The sequence below is a fragment of the Sardina pilchardus genome, chromosome 1 (assembly GCF_963854185.1).
Source record: "Sardina pilchardus chromosome 1, fSarPil1.1, whole genome shotgun sequence".
Lineage (NCBI taxonomy): Eukaryota > Metazoa > Chordata > Actinopteri > Clupeiformes > Clupeidae > Sardina > Sardina pilchardus.
In genome coordinates, this window is record NC_084994.1 from 9,120,025 (window position 1) to 9,139,096 (window position 19,072).

Consider the following 19,072-nt stretch of genomic DNA (forward strand, 5'->3'; position numbering starts at 1 on the left):
AATGAGCTCATATCTCAGCCAATCTTGGGTTATTTGACATCAAAACTGTTGCAACCGTTTAATACTATATGCCTGATGCAACAGCATTGAGTTATCATGGCAACTCTGGCCTTCTGAACTGCTTGGCCCCCTCATTGATGCTTGCAGCTATATGTAATTTAGTTATACTCACGCCATCCCTCATTTTCAATTTAAAAGATGGTGGCCCAACGGTGAACCACAAGGGGCTTACCTCCGGTCCACTATCTGCCGATCTGATTTTTGCTTTCACCAGTATCCGGCATCGGCTACATGTTTTGACACTCTGAAACTTCCTGGACACTACGTGGATTATGACCAGTTTGCTAAAGAGCGGTCATAGGAACATGGGAACATGGGTTTGGCCTCATATAGATAATTAGTGAAAGCAACCTTCATTGCACCAAATGCAATCATTTTGTTCACTTCAGATGTAATTGATATAATTATATATTATTTATTATAAATATATATATTTATAATATTACATTTCAGATCCCAATGCATTTTTTAGCTTCAAAGAAATAAAACATAAGACTTGTTTACTATTGTTTACAATAGTGTTGTAATTTCTATTTATTTAGTTAATGTTTTACAACATGTTTAAGTGCATTGACACTTTTTTTCTTGTGATGACAAATGGTTTAAATTTCACACACTGGACAGAATATCTGTCAGAGTGTTACCCACACTGTGGTATATAGGCAAAGCTTCAGAATGGAACATTGGCATTTAGAAAATGGAACATTGGCATTTGGAAGTCGCCTTACTTCCTCTGCCAAGAGAGGCCGGGGCAGTTGCCTCTCAGGAACAATGATGCCTTCTGGGTGATGGTGACTGGGCCCATCCCTGTCCACCTCAAAGTCATCATGAGCCTAAGGGTTTGTTAAAAAGTTAAATCTGGTAGTTAATTGAGGCACAAGTATGTAAAGACATTTATAGGCATAACTAGAAAGTGCATGGTGAGGTTAGGACCCAGTGACTGAGGCAGAATTTCTTATGTCAGGTGGCAGCAAACTGCAAAGGCTCTGTCACCTTTTTGCCTGTGCCAAGAGCAAGGGATATGATGATCTAAATTCTCTGGGTGCCTCTCATTTGGGCTTTTAAACGTCCTCCCACGCTCCTCGGGCCTTGGGCCTCGATCCTCACTGATCTACATAAAGAATGATGGGGCGAAAACAATGGGATAGTCTATCCAGTGTTAGTTATAGATCAGTGGGAACGCCCCTCGAGGATCGAGCATCGAGGATCGAGGAGGCATGTTGAGAAGCACCTAGAGTCATCATATGCCTAAGGGTTTGTTGAAAACCAAACTTAAATCAGGTAGTTCATTGAGGCACAAGTGTGTAAAGACACTGAGTTTTTACCTGCAAAGGACCTGCATCCTGGTCATGTGGCGTGTGCTGCTGCCACAGTTCGAGTGGTGTTCTGTTGTACTCTGTCCGTAGTCCGGTTATTCCAGGTTTCTTTGAAAGACTGTAGATGCCTCTGGATATGCGGTAAGAAGAACCCAGTGGAGTGAGTAGCCAACAGGTCTAACTCGCTATCCGGGCTCAAAGCACCATTGTGTTCTAGAGTGCAGAACACCGCTGTAGAACAAGTTCCAGAACATTTCCATAGACATCTCTCCACATGTGTTCTGTCCTACAGACAAATCGAGAAAACCCAATTAGGTTAAAACCCTCAGTTTTAGGCCATATGAACAAGACTTTTTATAGCTCAATTTTCAAAGGGCATTCAACATTTGCCATATTTATACCTCTGGTTGTGTACAATACGTCCAGTTATGGGAGAATTGCAGTTTGGCCCTCTTTGAGTCACCATGAATGTTGCCACTTCAATGTTTTCACCACCTTAGTCTGATCTCACACGAGAAGGTAAACCATACTCCTCCACAGCTCCCAGAAAACTTTCCAGCACCGTTGAGGCTCGGTTGTTGGTGGCAGCGTTTAAGTATACAATAAGTTAAGGCCCCGTGTCCACCAATCGCGTTTTTTTGCGCCGACGGCGACAATTTTCAATATAAAGTGTATGTAGCCCATTCACAGCGCTGAGCGCCCTGGGCGGAAAAAAGCTCTCGTCGCTGACCGTTTTTTACCGCATCGCTCAGAGCGCTCAAAGCTGAAATCTGTTCAACTTTTAGAGCAGCGCCGGGCTCGTCAATGTCACTTCATCGTTCTAAACCGTCTTTGGTTTTGGTAACTTAGCAACAATAAACACTTCTCGAAGCGCCGAGAAAAACATTTTTTAACGCTCTCAGTGTAAAAAACGTGATTAGTGGACACAGCACCTAAGTCTACTGAAGCCATCAACGCCGCCATGCACTACGATGCGCGCCATCTAATAAAACCAAGAAGAAACAGTACAAAACATGAGGCTACTGTAGTGCTAATCAAGAAGAAACTGTAGAAAACATGAGGCTACTGTCGTGCTAATCAATATTACAATCAATTTGTAAATTCCACAGTTGTGAGACAGGACTTAAAGTGATAGTTCGGGTTTTAAGACACGAAGTTATATGGGTTCCCTGTCAGCAACGTTGTGCATCAGCACTGACTTACCCCCCGACAGCGTCCTGTGAGCCGAGATCCAGCCGGTTTTTGATCGTTTTTGATGCCGGACTATTTTCTTCAGCAAGTTTCTGGGGTCACGAAAGTAAAGTGTTTTTCTTCTCAAAACCATATGCGTTCAACAGAGTGATATATTTGGACCACAAAAACGTTGTCCAGCTGTCAGTAGCGCGCAGTGATAGGAATCGCGAAAAATAAGTAAGTGATAACGAGGTTTGAATTTTTCCTGGACAACGTTTTTGTGGTGCAAATATCAGGGGTGTGATTGGCAAAGGACAAAAAAAAAGGAAAATGTATCCGACCCCTATATACCCCCCCCCCCCCCCCCCCCTACCTTTTTAATGTGTCGACGGTGGGGTACGCGAGCCAAGTCAGTGGTCCTTGGGGGCTAAAGTTTGTGAACTGCTGCTCTAGTGTATAGCTAAGGTACTATAGTATCGCTACTGTGCACTTCAATGTAATTTACTAGGGGGGTCCGGGGGCATGCACCCCCGGGAGAAAATTTTGAAAAATAACCCCTTAAATGATGACATCTGATGACTTTTATGAGAACTATTGATAGACTGAGATACATATATTTCAAACATTATAACATATTACAAAATGGTCTATAAGGCCTAAAGAAAACTCATTTATAGCAAAGTGGCCAAGGGCCTACTTAAGACTAAAGCAGATATGGCTGAAATATAGGCTATCATGATCATTTTGCCAACAATGATGTAGAATTATGGATTTTCTCAGTTCATGTTTTGTTTCAACTTAAACCAACATAAAGTTATAATGTTGACTACATTATTTAGTAGGCTATAGGCCTATGATAACATTTAGCCTGCCCCCTTACAGTCGTTCTGTACGATATAGGCCTATTGATGCTGATTGAAGAGGTTGCTTGAAGGTTATTGATATTTAAGTTGGAAAGAAAATCAAATTGCATCACTCCCTCTCCTTCCAAGGTAACATGTCCTCCTCTCCTCCTAAAATAAATGGCAGGCCCTACTGGTATAGGCTACACAGTTGTTCAAGTGCACACACTCAATGGAGAGCTAGGATTAAAATTCAGACTGTGCCTTTAAATAGGCAACTTTTTTCCATGTATCAGCACATTGCTACAATAAGCCATTTCCACCAAAAATCAGCTCAATATTACGTGCAAGAGTCAAGACTGATGTTTACCAAGAATGCCAAAGTGTCAATCTCTTAGCACTCATAATACGTTTTCTCATAGTGAGATATCCCGAAATATGTTTTGAATGACATGGGGCGCACGGAGGTGAACGGCTGGACAAACGCGGAATGACAAGGTGTTAAAGGGATATTCCGCCATTTTTGGAAATACGCTCATTTTCCACCTCCCCTCGAGCAAAACAATCGATATTTACCTTGTTCCCGTTCATCCAGCCATTCTGTGAGTCTGGCGATACAACTTTTAGCTTCAGCCTAGCATAGATCACTGAATCGGATTAGACCATTAGCTTCTCGCCTGCTAGCTTCATGTTTAAAAGTGACTAAGATTTCTGATAATTTTCCCATTTAAAACGTGTCTCCTCTCAAGTTAGAAAGTGAAATAAGACCAACTGAAAATTAAACCTGGCGTTTTTCTAGGCTGATTTGACATGGAACTACACTCTCATCTGGCGTAATAATCAAGGCAACTTGCAAACATACCATAGGCGCAGTGATATCGTACGCAGCATCTGAAAATAGTCCCCATAGACATCAAGCAGTAGTAGTGCCAGTAGCTACAAGTTGCCTTGATTATTACGCCAGATGAGAATGTAGTTCCATGTCAAATCAGCCTAGAAAAACGGCAGGGTTCATTTTCAGTTGGTCTTATTGCACTTTCTAACTTGAGAGGACACACGTTTTAAATGGGAAAATTACCAGAAATATTAGTCACTTTTAAACATGAAGCTAGCAGGCGAGAAGCTAATGGTCTAATCCGATTCAATGATCTATGCTAGGCTGAAGCTAAAAGTTGTATCGCCAGACTCACAGAATGGCTGGATGAACGGGAACAAGGTAAATATCGATTGTTTTGCTCGAGGGAAGGTGGAAAATGAGCGTAATTCCACAAATGGCGGAATATCCCTTTAACTAAACAATTTAGTAGACCTAAGCTAAGGTAGACGGGCTTTGTGGTGAAAACGATGAAAACCAGTAGGCTAGTCTGTCACAGCTAACTTCAAGTAGGCTACAGTAGCCTAGACTAGTTTACACTCGCAGAAATTAAAAGTCAATAGGCTATCAGCACCAGGAGATTGTCGTCATTATCGGAAAATCCAGACACGTCAAACTGGACGCGAACGCGAAGCAAAAACTTAATAAATACTACTTAACTTAATAATAATACCTAAACAAATAATTTGACCTTTACCGTTTCATGGCTTCTGCTAAGAAACAAATAGTTTACCACACACTCACACATCGAACTTGCATCAAACAGTCATCAACCCGTCTGCTTTCACATTCAATGAATTCCACTAGTGAGAGAACGGACAAGGCTTGCGGAGTGATATGAAAGAAGCGCCAAAACCGTCATCATTGTCAGCGGCCTATAATAAAGCAATGGTCTGTGTTTAGGCTACAGAAATAAACCTCTGACCCCCCCCCCCCCTAAAAAAAAAACTCAGCGGATCTATACGAATTGCGTGGGTCTCATTTTCAGGCCTGAAAAAACGGAATTCCGTTTAAAAACGGAAGAATCACACCCCTGAAATATATCACTCTTTTGAACGCATATGGTTTTGAGAAGAAAAACACTTTACTTTCGTGACCCCAGAAACTTGCCGGACTACTTTCTTCAGCATCAAAAACCGGCTGGATCTCGGCTCACAGGACGCTGTTGCGGGGTAAGTCAGTGCTGATGCACAACGTTGCTGACGGGGAACCCATATAACTTCGTGTCTTAAAACCCGAACTATCCCTTTAATGTATTTTTGCAGCATTGCATGCAGTTTATCATGTTTCCAAATTGTTTCATTTTTGTATTGTATTTCAAGTGTGCTGACTACCTTAGACTACATTATTTGTCTTTTGTGAGAAACTTGCCTTATCAATTTTTTGGTTACCGTCTACAGACTGTTGGGACCTGGGACACTGTACTGCTTACGGATGCATGCCTGAATTGACATCCGACGAGCTTTAGTTCCCTCTGCATCCACTCTTCGCACTGATTGTCGCACTCGATTACCTTACATGGATACAAAGATACTTTATTTACAACATGTGTATAGTTACTACCATAATTTCCCGACTATTAGCCGCGGCTAATACATTGATTTTGCAAAATTTCTTCAGCTATGAGGTTAATACAGGGGGCATTTAATATGGTTTTGTTTCTTTAAACTTGCATAAAACACTGTCCTGCGGCTTATACACAATGCGGCTTATATGCGGGAAATTACTGTAGGTGTAAAAAAATGCAGTGAAATTATGTCTAGCCACTGTGTTACAATGTCACAATGGGCGGCAACTCTGAGGCAAAGTTGAGAAAGAGTAGGCCTGTCTGTTACTGGATGTCAGGGCCAGAATCAGAGCCACTCCCTGACCAGTGCTAAAAGCGAGTTCAGAAAGGGATACTAGCCATGTGAATTGTTCTGTTGCCAAGTTGCACACACAGAGATTGTTTGTTTATTTTCTGTGTCTGTGTGTCTTTTCTGTGTCTGTGTCTATGTGTCTGTCTAGACTTAGGCCTACTTACATGGCACTCGAATCCCTTGACTTTTCAAGTAGGTATACATCGTTTTATACCCAGCGTTTGGGTTCATCCTGTGGTATTCCAAAACAATCTGGTCAAGCTGGTTGTCTTGAATGTCAGTGTATAAATCTGTCATTCTGTTAAGCACAAAACAGAGAGACAGAATGGGGATTCAGTTTCTCGTGCGTTGGTTGTTGTATGGTTCGCTACGGATTTAAAGGCCACTAGCCACAAGAAAGCTTACTGTAGCCTTCAACAGCTTCATCAAACGTATCTGCTTCTTCTACTGTCTAGACTAAAGACAGTATTTATTTTAAAAAAATATTGTTCTTATGATTAACTTTTTATGTTGAAAGTGTAACTGCGATTTCCATAGGAATACAGACACAAGCGAACCTTTAAAACGTACCTTAGACCGTACTGCTCCATTCGTCGTCGAATTGTGCTTGTAGATAACCCAAAGAGACGAGCAATCTCTGGTGGTTTCACCCCATCCGTCAAATGGGCTTCCAAAATGTCGCGGGAGATGTCACAGCTCGGTCGGCCTTTAAGTCCTAACATTATGAAAGACATGGTTATTTATTTCAGTTCTTTAAAGGGACACTTCACCGATTAGCATTAAGCTTTGCATCTTTAGAAAACCAGTCATGTTTTTGAATGGTCGTACATCATTCCCTCAGTTTGCCTTGAGATGGGAGAAATATGGATTTCAATGAAACCCATGAATAGGACTTCCTGCTTTCGATGACGTAAATGATGATTTTTACATCATTGAAAGCAGGAAGTCCAACATTGAAATCCGTATTTCTCCCATCTCAAGGCAAACTTGATTTGGGGTATAAAGTTAAGTGATACTATGATAGCATTTACGTGATGCATTTATACAACTATGCTTTCAGCTCAGATCTGAGTACGCTGTAGGTGTTGAGATGACTGATGTTGGCCAATCGTGAAACGCACAAGCCCGCCTATACTAAAAAATTATTTCTTCCACATTTCTGAGCAATAGCGTAATCTCGGGTTGGTGATGCTAAAACAGAGCAACTTTCATATGATAGCATACTTTTGCTTTGAGTGCAAAATATCTGGTTCAGCCACTAATCAAGCTTCGTAGGACACCCCACAAGGATTGAACCTGCCACCCTCCCATCACAAGTCCATCTTCCTAACCGGTAGGCCACAGACACCCTCATGGTTGCTATGGCTAACATTCTATTTTTTTCCCCCAACATGGTTACAAGGGATTTTAACAGCTAACAGGAGGATCGGAAAATACTTACTTCTCAACGGATGATCCAGTTCTGGCTCATCATCTTCTTCAATCTTCACTTCAATCTCCGCTGCTGTCTGTTGTGTTTCATTGTCACTAGCGTTGGACTCTGTTTCAGCTCCAAACTGAGGATCTGCAAAGGGCTTTTCTTCATCTGAACATGAAGTCACATGATCATGTTCCTCCTCCTCTATTACCTCTTCTTTCACAAACACGCTCAACTGGCAATCCTGCTGCGTTTCAGTGACGTTACAGACAGGACTAAACGGATGTCCGAGATCCATGTTCCCGGACTTCATCATTGGTCTCTCGTCAGCAGACTCGTAGACCTCCGGAGGTGTGAATGCTGCTTGTCTAGTTGTCCATTCAGGCTCTGAAGGCTCCATGTTCCCAGCAAAGTCTTCAGACTTCATCATTGGTCTCTCGTCAGCAGACTCGTAGACCTCCGGAGGTGTGGATGCTGCTTGTCTAGTTGTCCATTCAGGCTCTGAAGGCTCGTTCTGACCCAAATGTAGAGAGGCGGCCCGCCGGTCTGAATGCAAGTCGCCCATTTTGTACGCTGGTTGAGCTGGGAGCAGCACCAGCACCATCAGACCCTAGAATATTTGAAATAGAATACAAAACAACATGATTACGTTCTACAACTCAAAATCATGAAATTTGAATAAAAAAAAAGAAGGCTGATTTACAAATCACATCAACCCTATATTTAACTGAGAATAGTTCAAAGACAACATATCAACTGTTGAAGGCAACAAACATGCTTTCTTTTTTTCCTAATCCTAATTGTATCTCTCCCTAGTCAGCAAAATCAGACAAGTTATCATAAGACTGTGAATAGACCGTTGTTAAGGTAGTGAGGCTCCTTTAAGACTGTGACGTCACTCATTTATGGTTTGCTTTTCCCTAAACTCCCAGTGACTCTGATGAAGATGTCTGTACATCGAAACGTTAGCAATGATGTTTGGCACCATCTACTGTACATAAACACTAAAGAAGACATCCGAGTTGCACCGATATCCCTCTCCCTCTCACACTGTAAACAGACCGTTGTCAAGGTAGTGAGGCTCCTTTAAGCCTGTGACATCACTCATTTTTTTGTTTACTTTTCCCTCAACGCAGTGAAACGCAGAGCTGTAAGCACGCTATGCCACACTGCGTCTTGTTGCCTGACGACTGACCTCCTTAGTGTCTGCAAGTGTTCATTTTTCACAAAAGAGAGTAACGCGAGTAACAAACTCATTTAAATTTCAGCAATTGCATTAATTGATTTCAGCAATTGCATTAATTGATTTAAACAAAATACTTGCGTTACATGCTCATTACCGCTAAAAGTAGTGGAATCACAGTAGTGCGTTACTTTCCCAACACTGCTGACGACTGACCTTCGCATAGCCGTGATCCAGTAAGCCAGGGGCCTCCCGCCGGGCCTGGACGGAACACTCGCTGGTCTCTGGCTGGATGGTGGCGTCAGAAGAGGCGTTCCCACCGCAATCTAAGTTGACAATGAAAATCGAATCAGGTTTCGGGTCTAATGTTACTACTTAAGTAGCAGGTAAGTAATGTTATCTATAGGAATACCAATACTACGTACAGCTTTATGCAAAAGTCTAGGCACCTGTAAGTGCTAGTTTAAAGTTTGAAAATGTAATAATAACCGCAGGCCTATAGGGGGCACACGCCTCATTATTTTCAATGGCTTGCGTGCGCAATAAACAGTCTGCTGTGGCACCAGGCAAAGGCAAGGCCCTTTTGGGGCCAACAGGCAGGACACACTTTGGCAATTATAAAATGCGAGGCGCACTATAATATAAAAGTGGAGGCTGGCGCCAGCTGTGGCGCGACTGGCTGGGGTAGCTGCACCGTGCACCAGCATGTTGAGCTGTAACCTGGTAAAAATGTACCGCCAGGTACCAGGGGCATCACTAGACCCATTTTACGGCCCCACTAAATAAGATACAGTTATTAACTAGCTCCTGCTGCCTCTTTGGTAGCAGATTATTATTATCATCATTAGATTGGACTGTGCCCCAGTAGAGTTTTGGGTCTAGTCACATCCCTGCCAGGTACGCCATGGTTTTTGGAGATGCCAACAAATGCATCACCATGGAAATCACAGAGGAAATTCTCTGTCACTTATTTTTTTGTTGCTTGTTTAAAGCCAATCCATGTGTATGGTCAATGCAGCGTGAAACATCACAGCCGAGTTGAATGCCTTTGGAGACACACACAATTAAATAGGGATACACAGCGCGAGGCCCTGATTGACTGATGTATGTTAGCCAAATTGTAGAAACATTCTACATTCTAGTCTGACCATCACCATACTAAACCCAATCTATTCAGAATAAACATCAGTCTGGGGAGTCTGCACGCTTTATTTCTACAGCACAAATAGATCAAATGCCTTTGGATAGTTTTTCAACCAATCAGACCAAAGATATGGGTGTGCATAGTGAATAAGCCAGCTTGTGATCGGACCCAGAGGACGTGGACAGGAAGCAAGAGAGATGGCTGTACAGATTTCCAGCCTGAACTGCAGGGCGAAATCCAAACCGCCGGCAGATCAGGGTTTACCCAATCTAAACGCGCACAATATGGAATCAAATTATGTTTAATCAGAGTGGCAAACAACTTCAATTACTTTTTCTTTCATGGTCTCAAAGTTTTTCCGACACTTTAATTACATGTTTGATGCATTTTTTTTGTTTAATGGTCTACAAGATTTTACAATCGTTCGTTAAGATATTTATGCCATCATGCAAAATCAAGACATCACATTAAAAACGAATTACTTACGAGGATCTTGTACGTGCTTCACCTCCGAGTTGCTGGTCCATGCTAATGTCTGATTCGCGTTAGCTTGTACCTCCAAGTTATCAGAGCACCTGATAAGTTTTCGCCTGTTCTTAACTGGTCGTTTATAACCAAGGAATAACTCCGGATTCGGGTGAAGCTCAGTTGGTTTGTGGTCGATAAAATGGTAAGAACATACATACACTCTCTTCGGTGGGTTTTTTAGCTTTAGTGCTGCTAACCATTCTCTTGTTTTCGTCTCGTTCTTGGGCATTGCATGAAGTGAGTAGGGTGCCGGGCAACAGATCAAGCGGGTCTGTTTATGTTGGAAACATGTCCCATGCATAAAATCTTTCAGTTTTCGCGTATTGTTTGTGCAGCCGACAACGGCACACGTTGAGCCACTTGGAGCCATTATTTACAAGCAAGAAGTGACCCCAAGACTTTCCAGCGTATTATATTTATAGAACGAACGCTACGCGCTGCGCGCTACAGTCTTTCCATTCTTCTTCTACTTCTGGGTTTATGGCGGTTGGTGGCAGCCAGCTTTTATGGAGCATTACCGCCACCATCTGGACTGGGAGTAGTACCTATATTTTACTGTACTATATAGTTAACTAGGTTTAAAACAAACTAACAAACAAACAAAAACACACAGAATCTAGGGAAAAACCCTAGATTCTGTTGATGCCTCTTTTGCCAGCGTATCTGCTTCCTCATTACCACCAACTCCTTTATGGGCAGAACCCACACAAAGTGAAATGTTAATCCCTGTTGGTAAATATGATACTGTTCATTTCATTCAGTAAATCCTGTTGGCATGACATTGGCAAATGACACCTTAAATCATTATATCATAAAAATCTAATATAGAAAGAAAAGAAACAAAAAAATATTTTTAATTAAGCCAGTATCTCCATTTCTGTCTAAATTGGTCAAATTCCTTACATCTAAATAAAAGAGTTAACATCCTCCAACACTTTACATTCAGAACACATGCCATTATTTTTATTTATTAGGGATGATGTGGAATTAAGGCCTGTATAGCCCAACCTCAATCTGGTTAAAAACAACCTCTTCATGCCTATTTCGACCCAATGAGGTGATTATTTTCCCTTCAACACAGTTCCTGTGATAGTATCTGGCATTATTTTCTGGTGATATTAGATAGGCCTACTTTAATAACGTCAGGCCTACTTTAATAACGTCAGATATGCTACTTTTTAACACACATACTGTATTAGTGCTTTCTACTCCTTACATTTTCAATAACAGGTCTAAAGTCAGAAAGATAGTTTTTTTTATTAAAATAATGAACTGTATTGTATTGTATTGCTAGACTTGGGAATTCTTGCGTGTTGTACGCAAGAATTCGTTGATCTTGTCTACACTCTCTTTCAGTTTCCCCCTGTCCATGTCAGGAAACTGTTTCTTCAGTGTGGAGATCACAAAGCTCTTCACGTTTTGAGGCAGCGCTCGCTTGCCTCTGGAACCGTCCCAGTTTGTGGTCTTGCTCCACGCCTGGTAGTTCTCCTCCGAGATGACGTGCCTGAAGAGCAGGCATCCGTACCTGCCCACTTGGCCGAAGCTCTGCTGGTGGAGTCTAACGTGGTCTTTTGGTCCGAAAGCACGCAAGCTGACGTCTGCCCACTGATGAGGCACATGGATGCTGTCCATGAAAGAGGAAAGGGCCGACGGAGACCTCCGACAATCCGACAACGCTGAAGAGTCCAATTCTGGCGCTGGTGTTACGGCACATCCGCGGATCGGTTTCTCGGCTTTCATCTCCGGCACGAGCAGTTCCATCAGACTGGTCTCGCTCAGGTGCTGCATCTCTTGTCGGAGGTTGACTGTCTCCGCTCTGCTGGCTGACAGGTCAGCCTTCAACAGTGCGTTCTCAGCGAGCAGCTGGGAAACTCGAGCGCGTTCCGCGGTAAGATCCGCTCTCCTCGCGGCGAGACGGCTTTCCATGTTAGGCGTCCAGTCCTCCTCGTCACACAGCAGCCTGTTGGAAACGGCTGCCTGTATTGAAATGGACAAAAGTCACGAGTCATGGTTTAGTTAAGCGAGGGTGCCTGTATTGAAATGGACAAAAGTCACGAGTCATGGTTTAGTTAAGCGAGGGTGCCTGTATTGAAATGGACAAAAGTCACGAGTCATGGTTTAGTTAAGCAAGCATGCCTGTATTGAAATGGACAAAAGTCACGAGTCATGGTTTAGTTAAGCGAGGATGCCTGTATTGAAATGGACAAAAGTCACGAGTCATGGTTTAGTTAAGCAAGCATGCCTGTATTGAAAAATAGAGTCACGAGTCATGGTTTAGTTAAGCGAGGATGCCTGTATTGAAATGGACAAAAGTCACGAGTCATGGTTTAGTTAAGCGAGGGTGCCTGTATTGAAATGGACAAAAGTCACGAGTCATGGTTTAGTTAAGCGAGGGTGCCTGTATTGAAATGGACAAAAGTCACGAGTCATGGTTTAGTTAAGCAAGCATGCCTGTATTGAAATGGACAAAAGTCACGAGTCATGGTTTAGTTAAGCGAGGATGCCTGTATTGAAATGGACAAAAGTCACGAGTCATGGTTTAGTTAAGCAAGCATGCCTGTATTGAAAAATAGAGTCACGAGTCATGGTTTAGTTAAGCGAGGATGCCTGTATTGAAATGGACAAAAGTCACGAGTCATGGTTTAGTTAAGCGAGGATGCCTGTATTGAAATGGACAAAAGTCACAAGTCATGGTTTAGTTAAGCGAGGATGCCTGTATTGAAATGGACAAAAGTCACGAGTCATGGCTTAGTTAAGCGAGGATGCCTGGCTTGTTGGCTATTATACACTTGTAGACTATACAGGATAGTACTTACAACTTTTTTGATGTGGCGCTTTGCTGTACCTTGCTGCAAAGGTGACGCTGGCGGACGTTTGACTGCAGTCTGTAACACAGACACATTAGACATTAGAGGCGGCAGATAATAGGCGCGTTTCCCAGATTCATTAAGAGCGCTCTTAAGTGACGCTCCAAAGAAGATCTTAGCACTTAAGAGCTTCTTAACGAATCTGGGAAACGCGGCCAATCTTAGAGGCTGTATATGATGTATGATGTTTTGCGTTGTTTAATACTTTGTATTAATGGACAGCACAAAGTAACAAAGATTCTCCTAAGGCCTAATAACATTTAGGCTACTTTCACAAAAGAGTAGATCCACCGCGCTTCTGCAGCATTACATCTGGTGCATCAGATGAGAAGGGACCTCGGAGCAGCACAGATGAACTTAAACTGGATTTTAATTAAGGTGCACAGGGACTTACGTTTCGATGCTTCATGCATCTTCCTCAGAGTCCTACTACTCTGAGGAAGATGCATGAAGCATCGAAACGTTAGTCCCTGTGCACCTTAAAGGGATAGTTCGGGTTTTAAGACACGAAGTTATATGGGTTCCCCGTCAGCAACGTTGTGCATAGGCACCGACTTACCCCGCAACAGCGTCCTGTGAGCCGAGATCCAGCCGTTTTTTGATGGTGAAGAAAGTAGTCCGGCAAGTTTCTGGGGTCACGAAAGTAAAGTGTTTTTCTTCTCAAAACCATATGCGTTCAAAAGAGTGATATATTTGCACCACAAAAACGTTGTCCAGGAAAAATTCAAACCTCGTTATCACTTACTTATTTTTCGCGATTCCTATCACTGCGCGCTACTGACAGCTGGACAACGTTTTTGTGGTGCAAATATATCACTCTGTTGAACGCATATGGTTTTGAGAAGAAAAACACTTTACTTTCGTGACCCCAGAAACCTGCTGAAGAAAATAGTCCGGCATCAAAAACCGGCTGGATCTCGGCTCACAGGACGCTGTCGGGGGGTAAGTCAGTGCTGATGCACAACGTTGCTGACAGGGAACCCATATAACTTCGTGTCTTAAAACCCGAACTATCCCTTTAATCCAGTTTAAGTTCTGTGCTGCTCCGAGTTTTTACTCTTAGAACATTTAGGCTACATTTCGTTGCATGGGAGAAGAGTCTTGGTGGCGCTGGAAGAGGGAGTCCCAAAATCAAAAAATGTTTTCACCTGCCGTGTCGCACCTTAAATGGGAATGAAGAATGAGAATTACATTAGAATAGATTTGTCTGGGTTCAGCCATATCAACAGTCACAGATTAATATGTGTGTGTGTGTGTGTGTGTGTGTATGGTTTCTGGTATCTTACTGGTCTCGGGTTGTTCTGCATCTCCGTTGGTCTGCGTCTGCATCTCCTCCTCCTTCTTCACTCGTCGTCCTTGTGGTCTGCAGCAGTCCACCAGCACCACTGATACCCTCTTCATCTGGGCCAGAGACACGGGGTCTGTAGGGAACAGGTGGGTTTAGGAGCTGAGGACTCCAGTGCACATGTTGTAATAGCAGGCAGTGTATGACAGATGTTGTGGCATCTATATATGTTAGGCCTACACTTTAGGTGTTTTTAGTCAAATTTAGACGACCTGAGGAGGTTTTGTAAAGACCAACGGTCTTAAATCACTTGCTTTGTATTCTCCATCTTTATGGGGTGTCATAAAAGAATATTACAAGCTGTTTTATTGGCAAAGGGAGGCTTAAGAAGGTATTACAAGTAGGGGTGCCAATAATTGTGAGCGACATGTTTTGGTTAAATTATTCATTTACTAGGGCAGTGCCCGTGCAAACAATGTTTTCCAAGAAACATGTTACCCAATGACGTTGATGCAGGTAGATCATGTTAGATTGGTGATGATGTAGAATCAGGCCTGTGCAGTTAGAGCTTTTTACTGTCTTTGCAAAGTAAAAAAGTGAAGGGGAAAGGCGTTTGAGTTGCAGCTAATGGCAATATTAGACACATGTTACATACCCGTGCGTTTTTGCTGTTGTTGGTAAATTATAGTCTAAAGTTAACCGCATGACCATGGCCATATGCCAGTGCTATAAACTCGGAGTGATGTTTGAATGAATGTTAAGCCTGTAGCCGATGTCCAGATAGAGTGAAGAGCCGCTGTTTTAAATGCTAATTTTAACAGAATGGTACCGACGTGTGTGTCGGCCTGATCAGGCAACAGAAGCGCTAGGCAACCGCGGTTGTTGAGTAGCCTAAGCTATGCAACGTTACGTGACTGTAACAGCCTGGTGCATGTGACTGTAACAGCCGGGTGCATGTGTGTCAGACTCAGCATGTTTATCCAACATGAACAATCTTGAAACGGTCCGTTGTTTACGTGAGACATCGTAATTTCCATGATTGGCAACGTGAGTGTCAGCGAAATGGGCTTTTTTGTTTCTATGCTGGAGTAAGTGAGAGTGAGGGGGAGTGGCTAGTGCGAGAGCGGTAGAATTGTGGGATTGCGGTAGAGTTGTATTTCGCTTAATTTAACGATATCTTTGTCATTTGTTGTCCAACAACGACCAAACTTCGCACTGCACTCACGCATGGCATTAGCAATACCCGTGTCAAATTTTAGGTCAGTCGGATGAGCGGTTCGAGAGTTATGCGTGGGACAGACAGACAGACAGACAGAGTGACACACAGACAGACGTTCCTTGCTTTAATAGATAGATTATTTGAGATTTTCCTTTTTCTCAAAATAATTCTGCTTCCTTTCAACGTTAGATTTTTTTTTGTTTCATAGAACAATTACAATAAATCTGCCACTGCTATTTTGTTGACTGCTGTACCACTGAGGACTATTATTATCAATTATTAATTACTATCGAGTTCTGTCCATCACTGGTAGTAGGTAGAATTATTTTAAGTAATATTATCAGTTGCTTTAGGAAATAATGACTGAGCTACAACAACAGATTTCATTTTTAACTAAACGGGGCACAATTTCACACCATAAAAATAAAACAAACAAAAAAAATACACACATAATAAACCTCACAACAAACACAAACACACAAAAAAAATAGCCCACCAAAAATCTCTAAATATATAAATTTTAAGATTTGTGAGATAGGGGTACCAGAAAGAACTTACTTCCCAGAAGATAATATGTTACATCCTCTTCTTTCTTCTCGTTCTTCTCCAAATTTGTCTGCGTTTCACTGCAGGTGTCATTGGACTCTGTGACGTCTGTTTCAGTTCTACAGTGAAGCTCTGCAAACGGCTTTTCTTCTTCATCTGGACATGGAATCATGTGATCATATTCCTCCTCTTTTATATCTTCAACTTTCACCATCACACACGGGCCAAACTCTTCTTTCTCCACATCATTCTCTGCGGTTGTCTGTCGAGTTTCACTGTAAGTAACGTTGGGCTCTGTCACATCCGTTTCAGTTCTACAGTAAAGCTCTGCAAAAAGTTCATCATCATCTTGAAATGAAATCATGTAACCATGTTCCTCTGCTGTTGTCTGTTGAGTTTCACTGTAACTAATGTTGGACTCTGTACAGTAATCATCTTGAAATGGGATCATGTAACCATGTTCCTCATCACTGAGGTCTTCTTCCTTCACAACCACGCTCGGATCAACTGGGGGGGTGTCAGCACAACTGGAGGGCAACGGTAGATCCATGTTCCCAACAGATCACACCAAGATAATCCCATCCAACGTTTCCTATTGCCTGTAATCAGAGTAACACAGTTAACAATATGAATTCACAACACAAGTATATGATATAGAACAGATCTGCAAAGCCATTTTCTTTTCAAAGAAACCCATTGAAAGCAAAACAAAGCAGAGCAAAGCAAACAACATGAGTCGGATCTTTGATTTCAGCTAGGTCGAGCCAAGTTGCACGCACTGCAGCAACTAGTATTTTGTTTTGTGACTTGATAACTCACATCTTCATCCAAAGATAGTTAACGATAGGCTTACATAGAGTTAGGAATGTGGAGTTTGGACACAGTTCCATGACCCTCAAACCCTTCTGACCATTTAGCATTTCTGAGCATTCCAGTCTGGAGAAAATTCGCAATTAACTACTACTGCACGAACTACGACGAAGTATCTTGCTTTGGCCTATCTTTGCTTCATCGCATCCCTACGCTGTTACTTCCTGGCAAACCACAATGATTCGCAAAGACCCAGGCACAGGCTAATCAAGTCCATGTAATGATTGAGATCTGAGATCTGAGCTTAGAGCTCGTAGGAAAGCTTTGAGCTTTTTCAACACTGCACTCATGATTGGCTCTACTGTTCGAACAGATCTACATTAGATCTACCGTTACCGTGTAAAACCGCGAAGTAACTTACCAACTGAAATCAGTGAATGTGGTATTTTTGTCCTTGAAAGATTGTTTAAATCCGCCCAAAAGTCTCGAGGTAACGTGGTAGGCGAGACACCGTACTCCAAGAAATGTTCCTGCTTGTTGTTGTGAGCTTCTTCTTCGTGGTTAACATAGTTACTGCAAATGCCGCCACCATGTGGTGTGGAGTGGAGCTTAGACGCGCTTAGATTTTGATCTGATATTCTGATTGGCTACTGATAGAATAGAATAGAATAGAATAGAATAGAATAGAATAGAATAATATACTTTTTTGATCCCGTGAGGGAAATTCAGTTCTCTGCATTTAACCCAATTTAACCGAATTAGTGACCACACAGCACACAGTGAACACACAGTGAGGTGAATCACACAAATATAAATTGGTTGATTCCTTTAGGCTATTATATAAATATATATATACACATACATACATATATACATACATACATATATATATAGTGGCAATTCCAGTTGACAATTCAGTAGTCTGGAATCAGTCAACTGGTCCCAATTAGATGTTTGAAATTCTTCTAGTATGCCCGAGATCACTAGTTGAAACCAACCCATTATAACCATATCAGTGGCAGTGGCTTCCTGACCAGTTGAAATCAGTAGGATATCATTCTGAATGGGCTATACATGCACGAAATTGCTCTTCAGGTAGCTCATTTATTTCTGGTGGACCATTACAGTGTCATAACTGTATTTTCTGTTTCTTCTTCACCCCGACACTGCGTTTGCCCATAACGATAATGAACAAACGCATTTGCAAATAAAGAGAAAATCTGTAGTAGAATTTGAAGAAAATGGTGCATCCCAAGGCTCCAACCTGCAAAACTGATCTGGCAACTGGAGAGAAAGTTGGAGCCAGATTGATGAAGAGTACTGTTTGTCACTCATTAAGTCCATGCCTCAGAGACTGCAAGCTGTTATAAAAGACAGAGGAAGTGCAACAAAGTAGTGGTGCGTTGAAGTGTTCTTTTGTCAATTTGTTTTTCATGATTCCATATTTTTTTCCTTGGAATTGAGTGTTTCCATATTTTTTTCCCCTCTGGTTGGTCTAAAACAAGCAACTGTTACTGATTTTTTTTTTTTTTTTCTTGATTTCCTATAATGTTTCTTAAAGCCAGAAAGTTGCCATTTGAAACTAACTTAGTTTTGTGTCATGTCTTTGATCTGGCTTTTTAAAAAAAAAAAAAAAAAAAAAAAATTAAACAACTGGATGAACATCCTCCAAGACTGCTGATTCCATAATTTATGCCAGGGGTAGCCTACTTCAAACCGCATTAGCCTAAAGGAACAACCAGTTTATCATATGAATTGAGAATATCAGATAGCGTTTTTTTTTTAAATCATTTTTTATTAGTAATTCTGCGTACATTACACATGGCTCAAACGTATTAAAAATCCATGTACAATATTACCTATAATATCAGATGCGTGTTGCCTATAAAATCCATACACTTCTAATCTCCACTCCACACGGGGGCAGCATTTGCATTAAGTATGTCAAT

At 41.9% G+C, this 19,072-nt stretch overlaps 2 protein-coding genes and 1 long non-coding RNA gene across 5 annotated transcripts; all 3 read right to left on the minus strand.

Moving 5' to 3' along the window:
- Positions 1 to 641: 641 nt before the first annotated feature.
- LOC134098283 (uncharacterized) lies at positions 642 to 2,354 on the minus strand. 2 transcript variants are annotated; one of them, XR_009941027.1, is made up of 3 exons: positions 1,778 to 2,354; positions 1,386 to 1,662; positions 642 to 893 (listed from the first exon to the last, which is right to left on the minus strand). It is a non-coding gene; the product is annotated as an uncharacterized LOC134098283 (long non-coding RNA). The 2 variants fall into 2 exon arrangements; XR_009941028.1 differs by having other exon boundaries at positions 1,054 to 1,662.
- A 3,228-nt stretch (positions 2,355 to 5,582) lies between these two features.
- LOC134093057 (uncharacterized) lies at positions 5,583 to 10,842 on the minus strand. Of its 2 annotated transcripts, none has more exons than XM_062546435.1 (6): positions 10,355 to 10,842; positions 8,941 to 9,050; positions 7,566 to 8,151; positions 6,695 to 6,839; positions 6,289 to 6,422; positions 5,583 to 5,778 (listed from the first exon to the last, which is right to left on the minus strand). In XM_062546435.1, exons 1-6 carry the CDS (start codon positions 10,764 to 10,766, stop codon positions 5,660 to 5,662), a joined length of 1,506 nt encoding a protein of 501 aa, XP_062402419.1. In that variant the 5' UTR covers positions 10,767 to 10,842; the 3' UTR covers positions 5,583 to 5,659. The 2 variants fall into 2 exon arrangements, with proteins under 2 accessions (XP_062402419.1, XP_062402358.1); XM_062546374.1 differs by having other exon boundaries at positions 5,583 to 5,798.
- Positions 10,843 to 11,546: 704 nt separating this feature from the next.
- On the minus strand, positions 11,547 to 17,654 carry LOC134093571 (uncharacterized). Its single transcript, XM_062546729.1, has 6 exons — positions 17,545 to 17,654; positions 16,326 to 16,912; positions 14,550 to 14,684; positions 14,412 to 14,425; positions 13,213 to 13,281; positions 11,547 to 12,373 (listed from the first exon to the last, which is right to left on the minus strand). Exons 2-6 carry the CDS (start codon positions 16,861 to 16,863, stop codon positions 11,687 to 11,689), a joined length of 1,443 nt encoding a protein of 480 aa, XP_062402713.1. The 5' UTR covers positions 16,864 to 16,912; positions 17,545 to 17,654; the 3' UTR covers positions 11,547 to 11,686.
- Positions 17,655 to 19,072: the final 1,418 nt, after the last annotated feature.